The sequence below is a fragment of the Phoxinus phoxinus genome (genome assembly GCF_949152265.1).
Source record: "Phoxinus phoxinus genome assembly, chromosome: 1".
Lineage (NCBI taxonomy): Eukaryota > Metazoa > Chordata > Actinopteri > Cypriniformes > Leuciscidae > Phoxinus > Phoxinus phoxinus.
This window is the reverse complement of record NC_136876.1, coordinates 26,847,089-26,866,063: the sequence shown is the minus strand read 5'-3', so window position 1 is coordinate 26,866,063 and position 18,975 is coordinate 26,847,089. Positions and strand designations below refer to the sequence as shown.

At 39.0% G+C, this 18,975-nt stretch overlaps 2 protein-coding genes across 3 annotated transcripts; both read left to right on the top strand.

The window, feature by feature from the left end:
- The first annotated feature begins 5,510 nt into the window (after positions 1–5,510).
- Positions 5,511–11,381, top strand: rundc1 (RUN domain containing 1). Of its 2 annotated transcripts, XM_079628760.1 has the most exons (6): positions 5,511–5,724; positions 5,835–6,249; positions 7,432–7,590; positions 7,712–7,910; positions 9,027–9,122; positions 9,211–11,381. In XM_079628760.1, exons 2-6 carry the CDS (start codon positions 5,869–5,871, stop codon positions 10,080–10,082), a joined length of 1,707 nt encoding a protein of 568 aa, XP_079484886.1. In that variant the 5' UTR covers positions 5,511–5,724; positions 5,835–5,868; the 3' UTR covers positions 10,083–11,381. The 2 variants fall into 2 exon arrangements, with proteins under 2 accessions (XP_079484886.1, XP_079484885.1); XM_079628759.1 differs by having other exon boundaries at positions 5,599–6,249.
- Positions 11,382–12,000: 619 nt separating this feature from the next.
- rpl27 (ribosomal protein L27) lies at positions 12,001–15,655 on the top strand. Its single transcript, XM_079610237.1, has 5 exons — positions 12,001–12,183; positions 12,750–12,832; positions 12,959–13,128; positions 15,145–15,255; positions 15,564–15,655. Exons 2-5 carry the CDS (start codon positions 12,752–12,754, stop codon positions 15,610–15,612), a joined length of 411 nt encoding a protein of 136 aa, XP_079466363.1. The 5' UTR covers positions 12,001–12,183; positions 12,750–12,751; the 3' UTR covers positions 15,613–15,655.
- The last annotated feature ends 3,320 nt before the right edge of the window (positions 15,656–18,975 follow it).

The following is an 18,975-nucleotide window of genomic DNA, read 5'->3' as shown; positions in this document are numbered from 1 at the left end:
CCACACATGGAAAAAAAAGTCCCTGTGGTAGGTCCTACTTGAAGAGGGAGGAGCACTACAGACACAGTGACTGGTGACAGGGCAAAGCTCTTCCCAGGGAAAAACACAGGGGCATAATTTTTATAAAATGTTTTTATAAAATTCCTCCACCGAACTTGGCCACCAATGAGTGCTGAAGTTTAGAAACATGCACAGGTTTCACCAGACACAGGGAACTCACATGGACAAAAAAGAGCATGTTATCATCATCTGAAGCTCTCAGTGTGGTCCAAGTAAACACGCAGGGCATGTACCAGACACAGCAATGATACGGCTGGGTCTGGCTCATCACAAGGGAGCGCTTGCAAGGTTACCACCTGATCCCTAAAATAGAGTAGCGAGAACTTTTGGCATGAGCCCGGCCTCAAGATCACGTGAGAGTATGCCGGGCCGAGCTCCAGGCATGTTTTGCTGACAGAGGACGCCTGCAGGCCCCCAACCTTGAGGCCCATCTTCAAAAAGAGTCCTCAACTGACTGTAACAGTGTTTCCCAAATGAAACAAGAGCTGTTAGTTTTGAATGATGTGTCTAATGCATTTTGCAAAAAGTTTGTTTTACAATTGCAAACTGAGGGTAAAGCATATAATGTGCTTACAGTTTTGCAGACTTGGTCTGAAGATTAGGTACATAAGTTGTTGCATTTAAGCAATAAAACATTTTTTTTACCCAATATTTACTAGGCAATAGGCCAGTGATAGCAATATTAACAATAAATACCATACTTTTATATTTCTACAGCTTTAGTAAATGCATGGCCATTTTTATAGTGGTGGCGCAGTGTGTATTGAAAAGCTTGCAATTACCATTGTGTACAGTTTACCTCGACACTATTCGAGATAGGTTCACCACATACCCCCTTTAATGTTCACATATCATGATGTTGCGCTTATGTCGATTTCAAATGAGACCAGTGACTTGCGCTGGTTAGCGCTTCAATGGAGCGGCAAAAGCGTCAAGCCAGTTGGTCAGCGATGTGCTGGAGACGGTCTAGCTGCTCACACGCTACCGGTTTAATCAGGTAGCGCCATTTCGTTGATTGGCTTTTGTTCTTCGTTTCCCAGGTGCTCCACTAAACAACAGCGCTTAACATGCATGCACCTTTGTGCATGTTCGTGGCATGAAGGGTGTAGGCGGCCTGTCCAGCAGCGCTGCAAGTTCTTGTCTTCATGGACGACGTGGCTTCGGACAGAATCTCAGATGATACCTCCAGGGAGCGGCGTTTGCAGTGCATCTGTGCCTGCAGAATGTCTGAGTATTCCATGAATGCCCCAACATCAAGGGTAGTGAGGGTGGAAGAACCCGTGAAGCGTGTTCTGGCAGTAAAAGATGTCTTCTACGACTTTGTGGGCTCCTCATGCACTGGGGCAGACTGCGGCTGAAAGCGGCGTTCCGAGCCCAGGAACCACTCATCTAACCGCAGGCAGCAGTTTGCATGTTCGCGGCAGCAGCCATCTCAGTGTCAGACCTAGTCTACGCAAGCAACCACACCTGATGGTGGGGCCCAGCTGAGTCTTCCGAATCAGAAGGCAAACGCTAACCTCCCGATGCTACGTTTGACATCTTATTCTCATCACGAGCACTGAATAAGAAATTAAGTTCACGCTCAGGGGAACTGCCGAACTCATCATCCTGAACTTGACCATGAAAGAAGTGTGTTTGTGAATGGAAGGCCTGAGAGGATTCACCCAGGGGAAATGGTTCCATTAAAGCCCCTAAATCGCCTCCAGAGCTTGTGGTCTTGTGTTTGACGGCAGAAGGACCAGGGCGGGGAGCAACTGGAGTGACTTCCTTTTTTAAAAAAAGAAGTCACGAACGCAACGTTCTCACGGCCATGCTTCCTTATTCCCATAGACCTTATTGACAAAAGAGTCAACTTTGATTTTTACAGGTGTTGAGAAGTTTTTGTGTCCCTAAGCTGCAAGGTGCAAAGCATGTACCAGACCCCTCTTAGCCCGTGAATTTTACTATTAACTTCTAGCTCCACTCACCTGATTAAGCCAATTAGGACTCTATGGCCCTGTCCCAAATGGCACACTTCATAAGCACTTTCGGTCTTGTGGACTTACAATGGCTGCCACGTGTGTGTCTGTTAAATCCGTGAGACCGTAGGGTGTCCCATTTGCCATTTTAGGTCTCAGAAGGGTGTTCGCAAGCGCCCCCTATGCAGTCGATTTGCGCCCTCGATGCGCACTTTTGCAGAGCCCGCACTGATGTGAGCTCCACAGCAGACTTCTTCCCAACAGTCAAAGCTGCGTTACGTCACAAAAATGCGGACTCAGAGGAAGACCGCGAGTGCTTAGGGTGCCATTTGGGACAGGGCCTATCAGGCTTTAATAACTGCACCTGTGTCCACAGCATCTTCCTTCTGTTGCACATGGATGTACTGTGCAGAGAACTGAGTTTTTCTCCTTTCTTTGTTTTTTCCTGCGTGTGCGTAATTGTCCAAGTTCCTTTGTTTGATACTTAATATTATTCGGTATTTCTTAAGTTTGTCCTAAATGTATTTATTTTTATGCTTGCTATATTTCATGCTTAGGCATGTTCTTTAGTTATTTAGATGTGTATTTGATGATCTTGTAGTATGAGTAGATGGCCTCATGTATTGTTTCAATTACTTTATTTCCTGTGAATTCAATGTAACATTGGCAGTTACCATAAATCTGATATGGCATTGTGTATTATAAACTAAAACTCTGTATTTCTGTTCTTTTGTAGAAACCACACACACACACATACACACACAATACCATGCTTGGATGTAAAGTAAAGACCTTGATACCTGTTCTTGCCGACAGCCCCATTGGCTTCAAGCTAAGAATCCCCTTTCTCCTTTTCAACGGGAATGAAAGCGAGGCTGTGAGGGATAGACATGCATCTCTGCACAGTGGGTTGTACTGTTATGTAATTGTGCTGACGAAACACTGCAAAAATATCTTTCCAAGAAATTTCAGTTAAAAAAAATAAAATAAAAAATCCAGACAAATTGAGCTGTGGAAACCTAGTGATCCAGCAGCTTTAAACGGCTTTTTACAGCTGATGCCATTGTTGAAAACAAGTCTTATCCTGTTCATACCTGTAATGGCGCTGCTCTGAATAAGGTCTATGAGTGCATGTACTATCTACAAACGCTGCTTCAGCATGCGTGCACAGGCCAAACAACTGACGCCCGTTTCACACATACGTTTGCAGTGTGTATTTTTCTCCGTATACGTACCCATGTTAACAGGGAGCTTTCACACTGCACGCGGATGGATGCGTATACAGCAGCGATTGTTACGCACCGATCATAGTTCAAAATGAACACAAATTGACATGAAAATGTAGTCATGTGATCATAAATGCATTTAATTAAATACTACTATTTTTCACAGCCATCTTTTTACTTTAAGACCGGGGTACAGCAAGGGAAACTACAATTTAGGCCTACTTCAACAAGGCGGCATAATGAACGACACTCGTCTCATTCGTGGAGGTGGAAAAACAAGTTATTTGTGACATGACAGATTTATTGAATAGGGGAAAGTGGGGTGAGTTGTGCCAGTTTTTACTCAAAGTGACTTTAAAGTGAGGCCATGACAATAATGCCTTCAACTTAAGGATGTACATATATTTCAGGATGTGGTGCATCCCTGAGAACAATAACTTTGGATCTGAAATAAATTGTTTCAGAAATATAGCTTTTGGGAAAAAAAGTGGTCTCGTGGCACAACTTGCCCCTGGTGTGGGGTAAGTTGTGCCATTGGGGGAATACATTGGGGGTAAATTGTGCCAGTGATTTCTGAAGTAAAACAGAACATGTTAATGTTATGAACTGTAATGCTAGCCTATATAAAAGCAAGACAAATTCAATACAAAATTACTAATTGAAGGTTTATTTAGATATTGTCACCCTATTAAACTGTTAGAATACCATAGCATGCGTTTTTCCAATATGGTAAATTGCATAGGGATTTTGTATTGAACATAACTCTGGATCACAGTGTCACAGAGACAAGAGGGCGGGCTCATTTTACTCAGACGACCTATCAGTCTCTCAGGATCATTGTGAAGCTATCAAGCCACGCCCTAGCAACCATTTAGAGCACCATAGCAACACAATTTATGATATTTGTGAATCATTTCAGGCAAAAAGGCTTTGGCAATAGATGCCTTTTGACATAGAATGCTGTCTGTCAATTATGTAACATATAAGAATAAAGTGACTATGCTAATTTCTAAACATCCTGTGATTTAGGCCACTTAAAAACTTAATAAAACTTCTCTTTAATAACATAGTGCAAACTCAAAACTGAAATCAGTGTTAGCTAAATTAAACAAATGGTAGGTAGGCCTAAGTCAAACACTGATGATGAGGCATGCCCATCTCCTCACTTAGATTATCCCCTGTGAGTATGTAGGTATAGGTGGCCTGGATCTGGCACAACTTAACCCAGACCCTTTGGCACAAATCACCCCAGACCCACAAGTTTGAAAAACTAGCATGATCCAGCAGTTAAGAGCTAACTGTACTCATTGTATAGCATGCTAAAGCACTAAAACATATGTGAAATGTTTTCAAACGTGTCTATACTTGTTCAGACACTACAATCAAAAAACCTTATTCATAGAAATTTTACTTTGAAAGAAAAAAAAAACTGTTTTTTGAGCTAAAATGTGTTTACACTCATGCCATGTGTCTCTCTTCTTTGGAGGATGAGTAAAATGGATTGCTTTTCAAAATTATTTTGAAATAATTTGCTTGAGCAACTTAATATAGAAGTAATGTATTGAATAATACGTTTAAATTGTTTAATACGTCCATTAAAGAGTGTACCGGTATCATGTGTACAAAGAGAATCGCACTGCAGTGACAAACTTTTTTTTTTTTTAAATAAAAGTTGCTTTTAACTTCTGGATTTGAAATACAAATAGTAAGTAAATGTGTTTGTGATACAGCCGCGGATCAGTTGTGTAAAACAGATGTCGACCGCATCCAGAAATACATTAGCGAAAATGCGTATCAGAGGTGTTTTATTACAGTCTATGATCCGAGGTTTTGCATGGAGCTCCCAAGTCAAGTGCGACCCCTAGTGACATCACATCGATATAACGTCGAATGATTTATTTAATTCTTATGCAGGTCACTTTTGAGGAACTTGACAAATTAAAAAAATGTAAAGTACAAATATTCCTTCTTTCCTGTATTATGTCATAAGTAGCCTACTCCTTGTACAACTTTTGAAAGAAAGAAACCAGCCTAAGCTTATTTGCTTGTCTCACCTAGTGGTCAACCAGAAACCAGCAGGACACCCAACTGACAAAGAAACCTTTACGGTTGCTGGATAATTATTTATCAAATCTCCCTGGTCGGTGGTGCCATGTAATAAAAATCTCTGCTGGGGCAGAAAAATCATAGGGTGTGTTTTACACGCAGTCCAATACACTGACACGTAGGGCGTTGCATTAAAACAAACAGAGAGAGAATTGAAGGAAGAGTAAATATGGACAGAAACGCTCAACAAACTGATTGAACTGTGCGTTTCGCTGACGTCATTACGCACTTACGTAAACATCCTGCCCACACATTCGTTGATACATAGAACATATTGATAGAACGGCACGTCTCTGTTGGAACTCTGGTGCTTTGGTTCCATATTACAGCATGATCTTAGTCCTTTTGATTACGTTGCAATGTTTTCTGTAGACGTAAGTATTACACCGCGCTGCACCTGCTGAAGGAGCAGTTGCGTATATTCTGAATTCACATAAAAAAACTGCGCATCAATTAAGTTGATCGAAGTTGTTTTGTGTAAAAGGGCAGCCAGGCTGTCTACTTCAACTGTCAATCAGATGTCGACGGAGGATCTGTCCACTTCCGACAGCGAAGCTGCCTTCGCGGGAGCCGGGGAGCGCTGGGCGCCCGTGGGAGCCGTGGCCAGCCCGGAGGATGAGCAGTGGAAGAGGAGCACGCAGGCTGGTTCCGTGTTGTCCGGCGATGCAGACATGGTAGTCAGGGTGCGGAAGCTAGAGGATGAGCAGGAGCAGCTGAATTCATCGCTCCTCGCGTTAACGTCTCACTTCGCTCAAGTGCAGTTTCGACTGAAACAGATCGTCCACGCGCAGGGCGACGAGAAAGAGCGGATGCTGCTGGAGCTGGAGGACTTTGCTTTCAAAGGATGCCCTCATGTCATCGGGTGCAGATCACAAGATGCTCAGATGCTCGAAAACTCTGTGAGTTTCATTGTTTACTGTCGTAGTGGATCCGATCTCTATCGTGCAGGCAGGGGAAAAACACACACATTAAACCTGCCCAAGATAGTTAGCTGGTCTCTCAGTGGGGTCAGACTATTCTGTTGTAAGGGATGAGTAGCTGGTCAGGCGATCCATAGTGTTTGGGCAGAAGGACCAGCTGGCTATCCAGCTAAAGCTTGGCTAGGCTGGGAGTCCAGCTAGACTTGCTGAAGTCAGCTAAGACCTGCTGTTTTTCGGGGATTTAAACCAGCTTGGCCAAGCTGGAAGCAGCTAAGTTCAGCATTATTATTTATTTACTGTTTTTCTCTGCATTTTTCCATGGACCCCTGTTTGAAAACTCCTAATATACAGTGCCATCAGTTTTGTTTTGTTTTTAATAGGCCTGCCTGCTTCAGTTCTTCTCCTCAGTAGCTTCTAACAATATTCACATGCACCAACAGCAAGACAAACCCCCACCCACACATAATCCGCCTATACAAAGTACCTGTGCTTGCCCTCGGGAATCAGCATTCAATTTGTCTGCATCTCTTTTGTTAAAAATATTATTTTTTGTCCTTATCAACACGCCCTTTAAAATATTCAGCACAGTATTGTGATAAAAATCACAGTAAGCACTGGGAACATTTGAAAGTCACTCTTTCCCTGTATTTCTTCCCGTTCCTTCTCATATGCTGGAGTATCTTGTTACTGCCATTCAAATGCCTTCCTTTCTCCTTATTTCCTCCTCTGCACTCTTTGCTTGCAGGATGAATTGGTGAGTACTACAGCATGAGCATGACCCTTGTCCAGTGTTTTCTTTAAACCTTAGTGTTAATTTGAAGTATTTCTAATATGAAACAATTCACACTAGGTTTGGTTTTGTTATCTCTTTTTCTTTTTTGTATTAATCAGTATCATTTTGTAGAGCCTATTAAGTGTAGACATTTACAGGATTATAGTTAAACTAAGGCCACGTTTTGTGTATAGCTAGCTATGTATAGTTATGTCTTCTGAATTGCATTGCATGTCGGGATAAGAATGAAGCAAACCAATTAAAAGCTCATTATCCTTCTATGGAGCATATGCAAATATATTCAGCTAGCTATAATGTAAACATTGTGGTTATTTTAAGGTTGACTTTAGTTTTTTTTAAAGTTGTGTTTATGCTTTTATAATCCACAGAGTGAAAGGGAGAAGAGGGAGCGCTTGGAAGCGCAGAGAAAGAAGCAGAAGGAACTGATTTTCCAGCTGAAGACCCAACTCGACGACCTGGAACGCTTCGCCTACCAGGAGGGCAGCTATGACTCACTGCCTCAGTCTGTCGTCATGGAGAGGCAGAGGGTATGACTATAAAACTCTCTCATATCGTTGACATCATTCTGAAAGTCATTAGAAGTTGTGAGTCCTTACCCTTAAACCATTGTTGGGGTTTATTTAGCATCTGTTCGCTTCAACATTGTAGGTGATCATTGATGAGCTAATAAAGAAGCTGGATGTGAATCTGAACGAAGACATTGGGAACCTCACACCAGAGGAGCTCCGACAGAGAGTGGACTCTGCCATAGCTCAGATAGTCAACCCAGCTCGAGTCAAAGAGCAGCTGGTTGAGCAGCTCAAGACCCAAATCAGAGACCTGGAGATGTTCATTAACTTCATACAGGGTGAGGACGTCTGCTTTGGGCTAATGATGTGATGCTTATTTTTCTCTTAATTTATTCAAAAATACTTTCCAATGTAATTTTTTTTATATATTGTATGTACAGTGACCTCAATATACTTCTTCTTTGATAAGCATGTTTTTTGGGGGAGGAAGTAGAGTAAATAATTATAAAACTGAACTGATACCGTTAAGAGAATATCCTTTAAAAGAACCTTAAGTTTTTTTGCATACTTTATTATTTTTTCTAAAAAGAAACATTGCTTCATTGCTTATTAATATTTGAAATGACGTTTGTCTGCTAAATCAAAGTCATGTGGTTAGACCAACATGCAGAAAAAACAACAACTGCAAGTGATATCATAGAGAGGTCATTCATTTTCTTGATGGTTGCTCTCCATGATATGTTTAGAGTTCACATATTTCAAAATTTCTTGAAAATGGTATAAAAGTTTTAAGATTTTTCTTCTTTTATTTATTTGGGACTCTCTCATACACTAATGTTTAAAACATTGGGGTCGGTAAGAATTTTGGCTCAGCAAGAATAATTTGTTTGATTAAAAATACAGTAAAAACAGCATTATTACAATTCAAAATAAAAGTTTTCTATTTTAATATATTTTAAAATGTAATTTATTCCTGTGATGGCAAAGCTTAATTTGCAGCATAATTACTCCAGTCTCCAGTGTCACATGACCCTTCAGAAATCATTCTAATTTGCTGATCAAGAAATATTTCTTATCAATCAATGTTAAAGACAGTTGTGCTGCTTAACATTTTTGTGGAAACCGTGATCATTTTTTTCAGGTTTCTCTGATGAACTGAAAGCTCAAATGAACAGCATTTATTTGAAATATAAATCTTTTGTAATATTATATATTTGTAATTATATCTTTGCTAAATAAAAGTATTAGTATAATTTAAAAAGTATTACTTAAAAAAATAAATCTTACTAACCCTAAACTTTTGAATGGCAGTGTATCTTATTGACTCTTATGCCACTATCTATCTGCAGTTTCCTGTGCATAAATTCTGACCTTTGTTACCTTTGAGTTTGATGTGCCTATGTACAGTAAAATAAATACATTAAGGTTCACTGTCCTGATCATGCTCCTCGCAGATGAAGTGGGGAACCCTCTGTTAAATGATGATGTGAAGAGCCAGCAGGCCCAAGCAGCCGGACCAAACACTGGAGCCACTGGAGGGATGAAGCGAGGTAATTATACTTCACTTTATAATACCATTTTATTCGATTTTAAAGCTAAGGCGTGTAACTTTAAATCCCTTTTCTTCCCCATCCAAAGTGGATCCCGAACAAGCCCAGAGGATGCGGGAAACCGGGCTTCAGCTCATCCAGAAAGCCTTAGCGGTTCTGCAGATCTTTGCTCTCAGCCAGTTCGGATGCTCTGCAGGCCACGTGCCCCAGAACATGTGGTCTCAGGGTGCCGAAGCTCAAGATTACGGCCCATTGCTGCAGAAACTCGAAGGAGCCGTGGAGTGTGTGCGTCTGCAAGCCTCCCGCCAGCAGCCCAGCTCTCAAGAGGAACATGTGGTCAGCCACTCCACCTGCGTGTCGCCGGAAGGACCTCGGGACGAACTCACCGCTTTGGTGCGTAAAGAGCTAGCCTTTGCGCTCCGGGACCTGCTGGCCCACGGAATATATGCTCCTTCTCAGGGCATGAGCCTGGTCCTTGCCCCCATTTCCTGCCTGCTGCCCTTCAGCTCTTCTCCTCAGTCCCTGCATCCTTGGGAACTTTTCGTCAAGTACTATCATTCCAAAAACGGCCAGGCGTTCGTGGAATCACCTGCCCGACAGCTCTCGCAATCCTTCAGTTTGCCCGTAGGGGGCGGTCCTGTGACAGTCACACCCAAGCAGTCTCTGTTATGGGCCATCCATACAGTTCTGAAAGAGCACGGACGATTCAAACGTAGCGCAGACTCTGAGTTTAAGGCCTTGGTGTGCATGGCTCTCAATGAGCAGAGGCTTGTGTCATGGTTTAACCTGCTGTGTAAGTCCGGGACGCTCATACACTCACACTACCAGCCCTGGAGCTACATGGCCCAGACAGGCTTTGAAGGTGCCCTGCGAATCCTGGGCCGCCTCAGCCATCTCAAATTCAGCCTTCCTGTAGACTTGGCTGTCAGGCAGCTGAAAAATATCAAAGATGCTTTCTAAGCAAAAACATATTTGGTAATTTTGGGTAAGCATGTGACTGCCTCCACGTAACCTTTTGAGGGGGTTTGTTGTGTCTAGCTTTTTACCAAAATCAACCACATTACATTAAGGATTTATTACTTGAGCTCTTTTCAAGGGCCATTGCAAATGTTTGAGATGCACTACTACAGTGTATGTGTGTGTATATATATAAAACATACACTATATACACTACGTATATATAACACACACACACCCGATAGTTGCAAATTAGTAACTTAATGGTTTAAAAAATGTTTTTGTTATAAACAAAATGTTTATGCAATGTTATGTAGCTAAATGCACTCATTTCCTGAGCTTGTACCACATCACTGTACAGTGCTTCACAGACACATCATAAGATGTTTTTCTGGTTTCCATTTGCATTATATTGTCATATTATATTTGAAACACTTGGACAGTGCATATCATATCTGTGTCATTGCTGCTCTGTGTTCGTATGGCTTTCTGAGGAGACCATGCATGCAATCAACACACTCAGGTCATTCTGAAAAGACGAAGAGATGCTCATTGGTGTGTGTAAATCACTGGATTCTACTCTCCACAAACTTGCTCATTTCAGCCAGTTGACACTGTAAAACTGATTGTAGAAAACTGAATCTTGTGGTAGTGCTGCTTGTTCGCTGTAGGAGGAAGCGCATCAAACAAATTTGCTGAATTTGAAACTGATATGCTGTCTGAATTATTTATGGTCTGTTATTCTATGCCAGTGTTCAGAGGCTTTGCTTGAATACCTGTTTCCATGTCTTGTCAATTCTTCTTTACTGCAATGAAATATTGAATGTACTACAATCATTGAAATTGTATCCTGCTACTGTACACATTCTGATTCTAGATTCCACATTCTTTAACCCCTAAATCCCGATTTACTGAAACCATCATCCAGTAAGAAGGGACTGTTTATTACAGTTTACTGTAAATTGATTTGGTATTCAAAACCATTAGAATATGGAGGAATGGTTGTGATGCATTTATTAGTCCTGTTCAATTAGTCATTTTTATTTAATGTAGTCTCCCCCCCCCTGAATATATGAATATATGAATATTTTGATCTCAATCTGTTTGCCCCCCCCCCCCCCCCCCATATCTATTTCAGAAATGTTGCTATCTTTGTACCTGTACTTAGACCTAAATAGTCTTTCTATAATTTCAAATCAGTGTCAATTAAATTCACTTTTTTATAATTGTGCCATCATTTTTAGATGTAATGATGGTGTCTTTTCAGTGATTTCATGGATTAAATGTTCTGGATGCTCTTTGAATCTGGTGCAGTCACATTCTCTTCAATTCTTACTTTCTTTCTTATAAAAAATAATAATTTAATTAAAATAATGTAATTAATAAATGAATGGTTTCCAAAATACATTTGGTCTACTAATACTAATAGTTTAATTTAATCTCATACATAATTATAACTGATTTCTAAAAGGATTTAAAACAAACAAACAAAATAATAATAATATCTCAGGTATGTTTAATATCACCCAGGGTTGGTTGTTAGAATTGACAATGGGTTTGGCAGTTTCTGAATTTAAATTGGGTAGTAAGATGAAGAACTGTGTGTTGGTTGTAAAATTGGGGAATTAGAATAAAAATAGAATGAAATAAGAAATGTATTCAGTGTAGGTTTTAATAATACATTATATTTTCCATTATGAATAACCCACAATAACCACATTATTATAATCGTTTGAGGTATTTCCACAAACATTAGATATAAATATAAAATAATACAATAATTATAATGTTTTGACAATAACATATTATGCATTTAATGAACGCACCATTTGTATTTTTATTCGTGGAATTGAAACAGAATTACCATTGAATTTAATTACACACGTGTGAATTAAAAGGAAGGTATTTCTTATTTTTGCCTAATCCTGAGTAGGCTACATCGCATATCCCAAACTTTTTATGTGCATCTGTATTTATTCAACATTTATTCTGTTTTACCCAAGTGTACAAATCGACGGAAGTACGTCACTTGCCGCGGGTGTCAAGGGTCACGATCGCGCTTTCTACTTCCTTTCCTGTTGTCGTCGGCCATAGAGCACCATCAGTAAGTTTTATACACGAGAAATAATCCATGAACATCGACAAAGATATAAAACCTATGGGGGGTTATTTCATGTCACATAGAGAGAGAATATCCCTGTTGCTTATTTGAAGTGTTTATTGTCTGAATATTACGTTGAGACTTGGAGATGATGGGTTTAATAGTCACTCCGTCTCTGCCTTCTAACATGATAGCTTTCCTGGCCGTGCTGAGGCACTAGCGGCTGCATACGTTCATTATAGCTCGCGTGCAATATACAAATGAATATGTGAAGAAGATGAAATTGTTCCATTATAAAATGGTTAAGATATGTTTAAACTCTGGGTTTAAAATAGCTGTACAGTTAGCATAGTGCTGTAAGCTGCCGTATCTAGACTAAATGTGGTGCCCCAAAGTCAGAGACAAATTACATGTATAGCTTAGTTTTAACTATGGTAACGGTTGCCTAATTATTTTGCCCATTACAACGGGTTTGGAGATCGTTAAGCAGCTTGTATTGTGCTACTTGGTGTCTTGTATTCTGGTTTTGCTCTTGGTGCTAATGTTACATTCTTACTCATGTTTTTCAGAGATGGGCAAGTTTATGAAACCTGGCAAGGTGGTGATGGTCCTGGCTGGACGTTATGCCGGACGCAAGGCTGTGATTGTCAAGGTACTTCCATTTAACATCTCCATCTTCAGGGAAAGATGGCTTCCGGGGTTACATTTGTATAGAATCATAACATCTTAATGATTGTTTATATTGACCGTGTTGTGCTCTTCTTATTCCTCCTCTCAGAACATTGATGATGGCACCACAGACCGTCCTTACAGCCACGCTCTGGTCGCAGGCATCGACCGTTATCCTCGTAAAGTCACAGCAACCATGGGCAAGAAGAAGGTTGCCAAAAGGTCCAAGATCAAGGCCTTTGTGAAGGTGTTCAACTACAACCACCTCATGCCAACCAGGTATGTACATCCTGTGCAGGTTCAGAGCAATGCTTGCTCTCATATGAGTCAAGTCTCTTATACTCACCAGGGCTGTATTTATTTGATTAAAAATATAATAAAAACAGCAATACTGTAATATAATCTAAATTATACTGATTTTCTGCTCAAGAGACATTCATCAATGTTGGAAAGTCATGCTGTTTATTATTTTGAAAACCATGCTTTTCCCCCCCTATCTATATATATATATATATATATATGTTCAAAAGAACAGTGTTTATTTGAAATGTAGCCTAAGTATTTTGTAATATTTCTTTACGGTCACTTTTTATCAATTTAATGTGCTACTAACCACAAAGTTGAGCGGCAGTCTATATAGTATAGATGCAACTTCATGATGAATGATTGAGGTTGAAGTGTGGTTTTAGTTGAAGTATTGTCTAGTTGGTGGACCATTTGTGATTTAAGTGCTCCTTGCTGACCGTCACATACGGTTTACCAGACTGATTGTGCCGCTTTATGGATGGAGCTTATGCAGTTAGCACTAAGTTCACACAACAGGAATTTAAGCCTGATTTGCAAGTCAACAACCTCGCCGACTGGTCGGGCTTTTTATAGGGGGCAAATCAGTGGGTGTTCAGCGCTCGTCAATCTTTGTGTAAACTTTTTCAAAATCGCTCCTCACGCAAACAACTTGCAGCGCTAATTTCTTCCCGACGTCCATTTTCAAATAAACCACTCCTGTTTCCTGTCATTTCCCTCTCCACTTCTTGCGTTTGTTTTCGTGACAAAACGTGGTTTGGGGACGGGATCGAGTCGTTGGGTGACAGTTGTTGTCAGCTCGTGTGGTTTGTGCCCGTGTTGCAGATCATTTACGTGTCACGTAGTGTGAACACCGCAATGACTCCCGATTACAGACAGCAAGTCATGTAGTCTGAACAGCACAGTGATCTGCCGACGTTTAAAGTCGTGTAGTCTGAATTAGGCATTCATTTGCAAGGCTTAAAAACAAAAAAATACAGTTCGTTCACTCAGAGCAGAATCAGTATTTTACCGTTTCTGTTTTGCGTTCCTTCTGTAACATTATTGTTCTGCAAATGGTTTGAGTCTGAAAAAATGCAGGTTAATAATGTTGTTGTTTAAAATAAAATTCTTGAGTTGAACTTTATACTATTAACTTGTGACTGAACATCATAACTTAAGTGGATCCTCAAATGGCAAAATGTTTGCAAGGCTAAATAAAAAAAACTTTTGTTATTTGAATAAGTACAGCGTTTTCTTTATTCGAAACACAATGCGTGTAAAAGCTAATATTTCATGTATTTGAGGAGCGGAGAAGTGTCTTTGTCTGGTATTTTTCGTCTAGTTATAGCCAATACAGCCTGTGCGAAACACTTCATCTTTTATAATAAAAGCTTTTTGCCAAACATTAAACGACAGTAAAAACTGAGTGCCCATTTAGCTGCAATATCCTTTGTAACCTATAAGTTGATAGACTTACTGCCTCAGATGTGACCGTTAACAGTGATGTACAGAACACAAATCTCTCCTGAAAATCAAATCTCTCGCTGGTGAAAAACCTCCATTTGAGCTTGATTTGGGGAAAATGTTAAAAAATGTTTGCCTTTTTTTTCTTTGAACCGGTTCATAGCCCTCTTACGGGGTTTACATATTGTGAGGTTTTTAAATGTAGGGTTTCATTTGACCCTACTTAAAACAGTTGCATCAAGAATGTGAGCAAATCCTTGAATTGAAATCACTTTGGCTCTACACACTCAATTTCCTCTTGAAGCCAACGTTTTTAAACCAGAACAGGTTTTATGTCTTAAATTAGCTTTCTAGTTGTGAGTTAAAGTTGTGTGGCGCCTCTGGGTGTGCTCTGATGTTCAGAGTTTTTTTGTCACAGAATATTTTGTCTCTGGGTCTTGACTGGCAAATTGTGTTTTTTTCCCTGTCTAATAAATGCTGACTATAACAAGGCACATTTTTATTATGTACATTTGTTTGTCTAATCAATGCATCATCTCTCCTTAGATACTCTGTTGACATTCCTCTGGACAAAACTGTTGTCAACAAGGATGTTTTCAGGGATCCTGCTCTGAAGCGCAAAGCCAGGAGAGAGGCCAAGGTTAAGTTTGAGGAGAGGTATGTGTTTGTCAACAGATCCATCTGAACTACTTCATTTTACAATTGCAATTAAATTGGATCTTTAATGCTTACATGTTACATAAAGGATTATAGTGTAGTGCACAGATAATTGGCTTCCTTTTATCAAAAAAAAAAAGACTGGCAGATTTTGACTCATAGTGTTGTTGTCAAGTGTTCAGAATGCTGACTGTAGAAACAGTCTGATCTTGTGGACTAGACGTAATATTCGCTTTGCTACTATCAATATAAGCATGTATTGTCTTACATGGGGTGATAGTGATGGCAATGAATTTCTTCTTTAACAGGTACAAGACGGGCAAGAACAAATGGTTCTTCCAGAAGCTTCGATTCTAATCTTTCATTGGTTTCACAAATAAATCTGTAAAAATCCCAGAAAGTGTTCCTTGCCTTATTTCTTTTGACTTTGGTTGCTTATCACTTTGTATTAATTATGAGTCATAATCACTTTCAGAAGAGAATTACATGCAATATCTGAAGTTTATAATCTCATAATCAAAACAGGTTGTTACTGGTTGTCTAACTTGACATTGATGTTAGCATTGTAAGGATGTCATCATTCAGAATGTTATATCAAGATATTTCTGAACAATATTAAACGCACTGGATAACAAATAGCCGAGTAGAAATGCCGACCCACATGGTTAGTTTCCATAACTTGTTTTAACCAAAAAACATTTGAAACAATAGAAAGTGCATCACAGTTGTGACCATATCCACCTTGTGACTTTGCCACATAAAAATGGATGACTTCACCTGTTGATGCTGTATTTGACAATGAACTGCAGAATCAGACACACTTTAATCTCAACTGCAGAGTGAGATCGCTCTCTAAAAACAAGACTAGCTTATAGTTTTAATTTGCTCATTGCTTGCTGTGAGGGAAGTGACTTGAGAGTGAAACCTTTTAATAAACCTCTTGAGGTTGTGGAGATGAACGCAAGGCTTTGTGTTTCTATTTGAATTTATTGGAAGTTCTAGTTTGTAACGGATGGTAAAGCTTTATCTCTACATGTACATAAACCTCACATAGAGCATTATAATTATGGAGCTGAAATTTAAAGATTTGTTACTGCTCTAAACTTTGACAATTTCATGTCAAATTTTCCAGGGCTGAAAACATTTCAAAATTGTTTTTGATTTGCCTGCATATTAAAAGTATTTTTCCCACAGCCTCCCAATTTGGGGAATTTTCTCATGTTTAGGGAAACTGCTGAGGAGGCATTTTGTTAGCACTTTATTGTAGCCCATTTCCCCATGTACACACTACTAATAGTAATTGCAATAACTGAATCTACCTATAAACCCATTTATTTGGATCAATGACGTGGCACTATTTTTTTTTTGTCCATATGGTTTAATTCAATTTAATAGGGTTACATTTTCAAAATAAAATGTCACATTTTGCATACGTTTTCTTTTTTGAGGACCAAGTCTAAAATTTCTGGTTTTAATTCATTTTTAAAAGAATATTTGGGGGATGATTGCAAAAATGTCTATGTGGTGTAACAGTCAAAAGTTGGTACCAAATAATTGATCTTGTTTAAAAAAGGTGAAATTCTCAATAAAACACCATATCAGCTCATTTGGCATACTCTTACATTAGAACTATTTAGCAGTAAATGGAACACCATTGTTCTGAATATTATAATTAATTTGGGAAATCATGGGAGTCAAGTCAAATTCCTGAATGTCAAGGTGGTGTAACCAACCATTCAAGGAATAATTTTGTTAATATTGTGTAAGAAGACGAAGTGACGGGAAATTATATCACAGAGACGGACCCCCGGTGAAACTAATGGCTGCATACAGACAATTTTAGGGTATGGCAAGGTCAAATGGTATGACCCCGGGAATACATTGATAATTCATCATTATTATAAAAATGATTATTAACTTTAAAAATAACTTTTTAAATATTACCACCAAGGCCACATGATTTCATAGGTGTCCATGATAATGCCTGTCAAATTTGATTTTAAACTGTAATGTCAAATGGTGTAACCGGTTACATTGACTCCTTTACAAGCCTTTCTGTTAGGGGCCAATTTAGTCAAATATCACTAGTTTATGATGCTGATTAAAATGTAATATAAACTAACCTATTATTTGGAACTCTTTTCAAGTGTTCAATGTAACCTCAATGATTCTTGTGGAAGCTCAAACGTGCGAGAATGAACTTCAATGGTTCTCGCTGAAGCTCAAATGTCCTGCGTAACATGAGAATGAACCTCACTGGTTCTCGCTGATGCTCAAACATGCTGCGTAACACGAGATTGAACCTCATTGGTTCTCCCTGAAGCTTAAACGTGCTGCGTAACACGAGAATGAACCTCATTGGTTCTTGCTGAAGCTTAAATGTGCTGTATGACACAAGAATGAACCTCATTGATTCTTGCTGAAGCTCAAACGTGCTGAGTATAACACTAGAATGAACCTCATTGGTTCTCGCTGAAGCTCAAACATGCTGCGTAACACGAGAATGAACCTCATTGGTTCTTGCTGAAGCTTAAATGTGCTGTATGACACAAGAATGAACCTCATTGATTCTTGCTGAAGCTCAAACGTGCTGAGTATAACACTAGAATGAACCTCATTGGTTCTCGCTGAAGCTCAAACATGCTGCGTAACACGAGAATGAACCTCATTGGTTCTTGCTGAAGCTCAAACATGCTGCGTAACACGAGAATGAACCTCATCAGCTCTTCAGTTTTTTTTTCTTCAGCATTGACAAAAATAAAACCACTTCTGCTGAACTTGTTGACTGTCATGCTTGATTTTCAGTCACAATTTATTCAACAAACAATGGCCTTTAACTCTAGAAGCAACATGGTCATGTGGTGTAACCAATTTACCAATTTTTTTTTTCAATTTGCGTAACCAATATTTTTCATAAAAATATAATTATATACAAGAAAATGAATGTGGAATAAAATGTAATAATCTAGTTTAGTGTAATAACATGGGTTTTAACCATTTTTACATAATTTGTCAAAGATTATTTTGAAAACTTTTCAGCATATGTCCTGCCAAATATTGCAAAAAAACATTAAAAATTACATTTAGAGATAACTCTAATCAAATCTATTTTCGTGTGATATATTAAAATAAAGTATTTATTTCTATATGTACACTTACATGCCATCTAGGTGGATAAAGTATTTAATATTTCTCATTCTTTGACAGTTCCACCATTTGACACATTCATGTACATTCAGTCTTTTCGTAAAAAATGGTGCAAATGTCATTTTTAATTACATAAAATCAACATAAATACATGTACATTTTAACATAGCTGATGCATGCTTTTAAAACACGTTTTTACCAGATTAAAAAAATTCGAATTTTTAATTCCTTACTTGTCACTGACCCATTTACCAGTACTTGGATAAAGAACTAAGAAAATTGGAAACTCTAAAATATGTGTACTGTAAGATAAAGTGCAACCAGCATTTCACTGCAACCTTGATGGTTGGAAGGTATACAAATATTTATTTGTTTCCTCAGTCCAATAAAAGGTCATGTTATGTCATTAAGAAACTATTATGTAACTTTTTATGTTAATCCTTTTTTTAGAAATCATAAATCATGCCTCCATTATGCAGTCTTAGAATTTCAGTTGATAGCAGACATCCTGCAGTATAATTAGGTGCATTAAATTTACTTTTATCCCATTTCTCATTGCCTAGACTAGAGGAC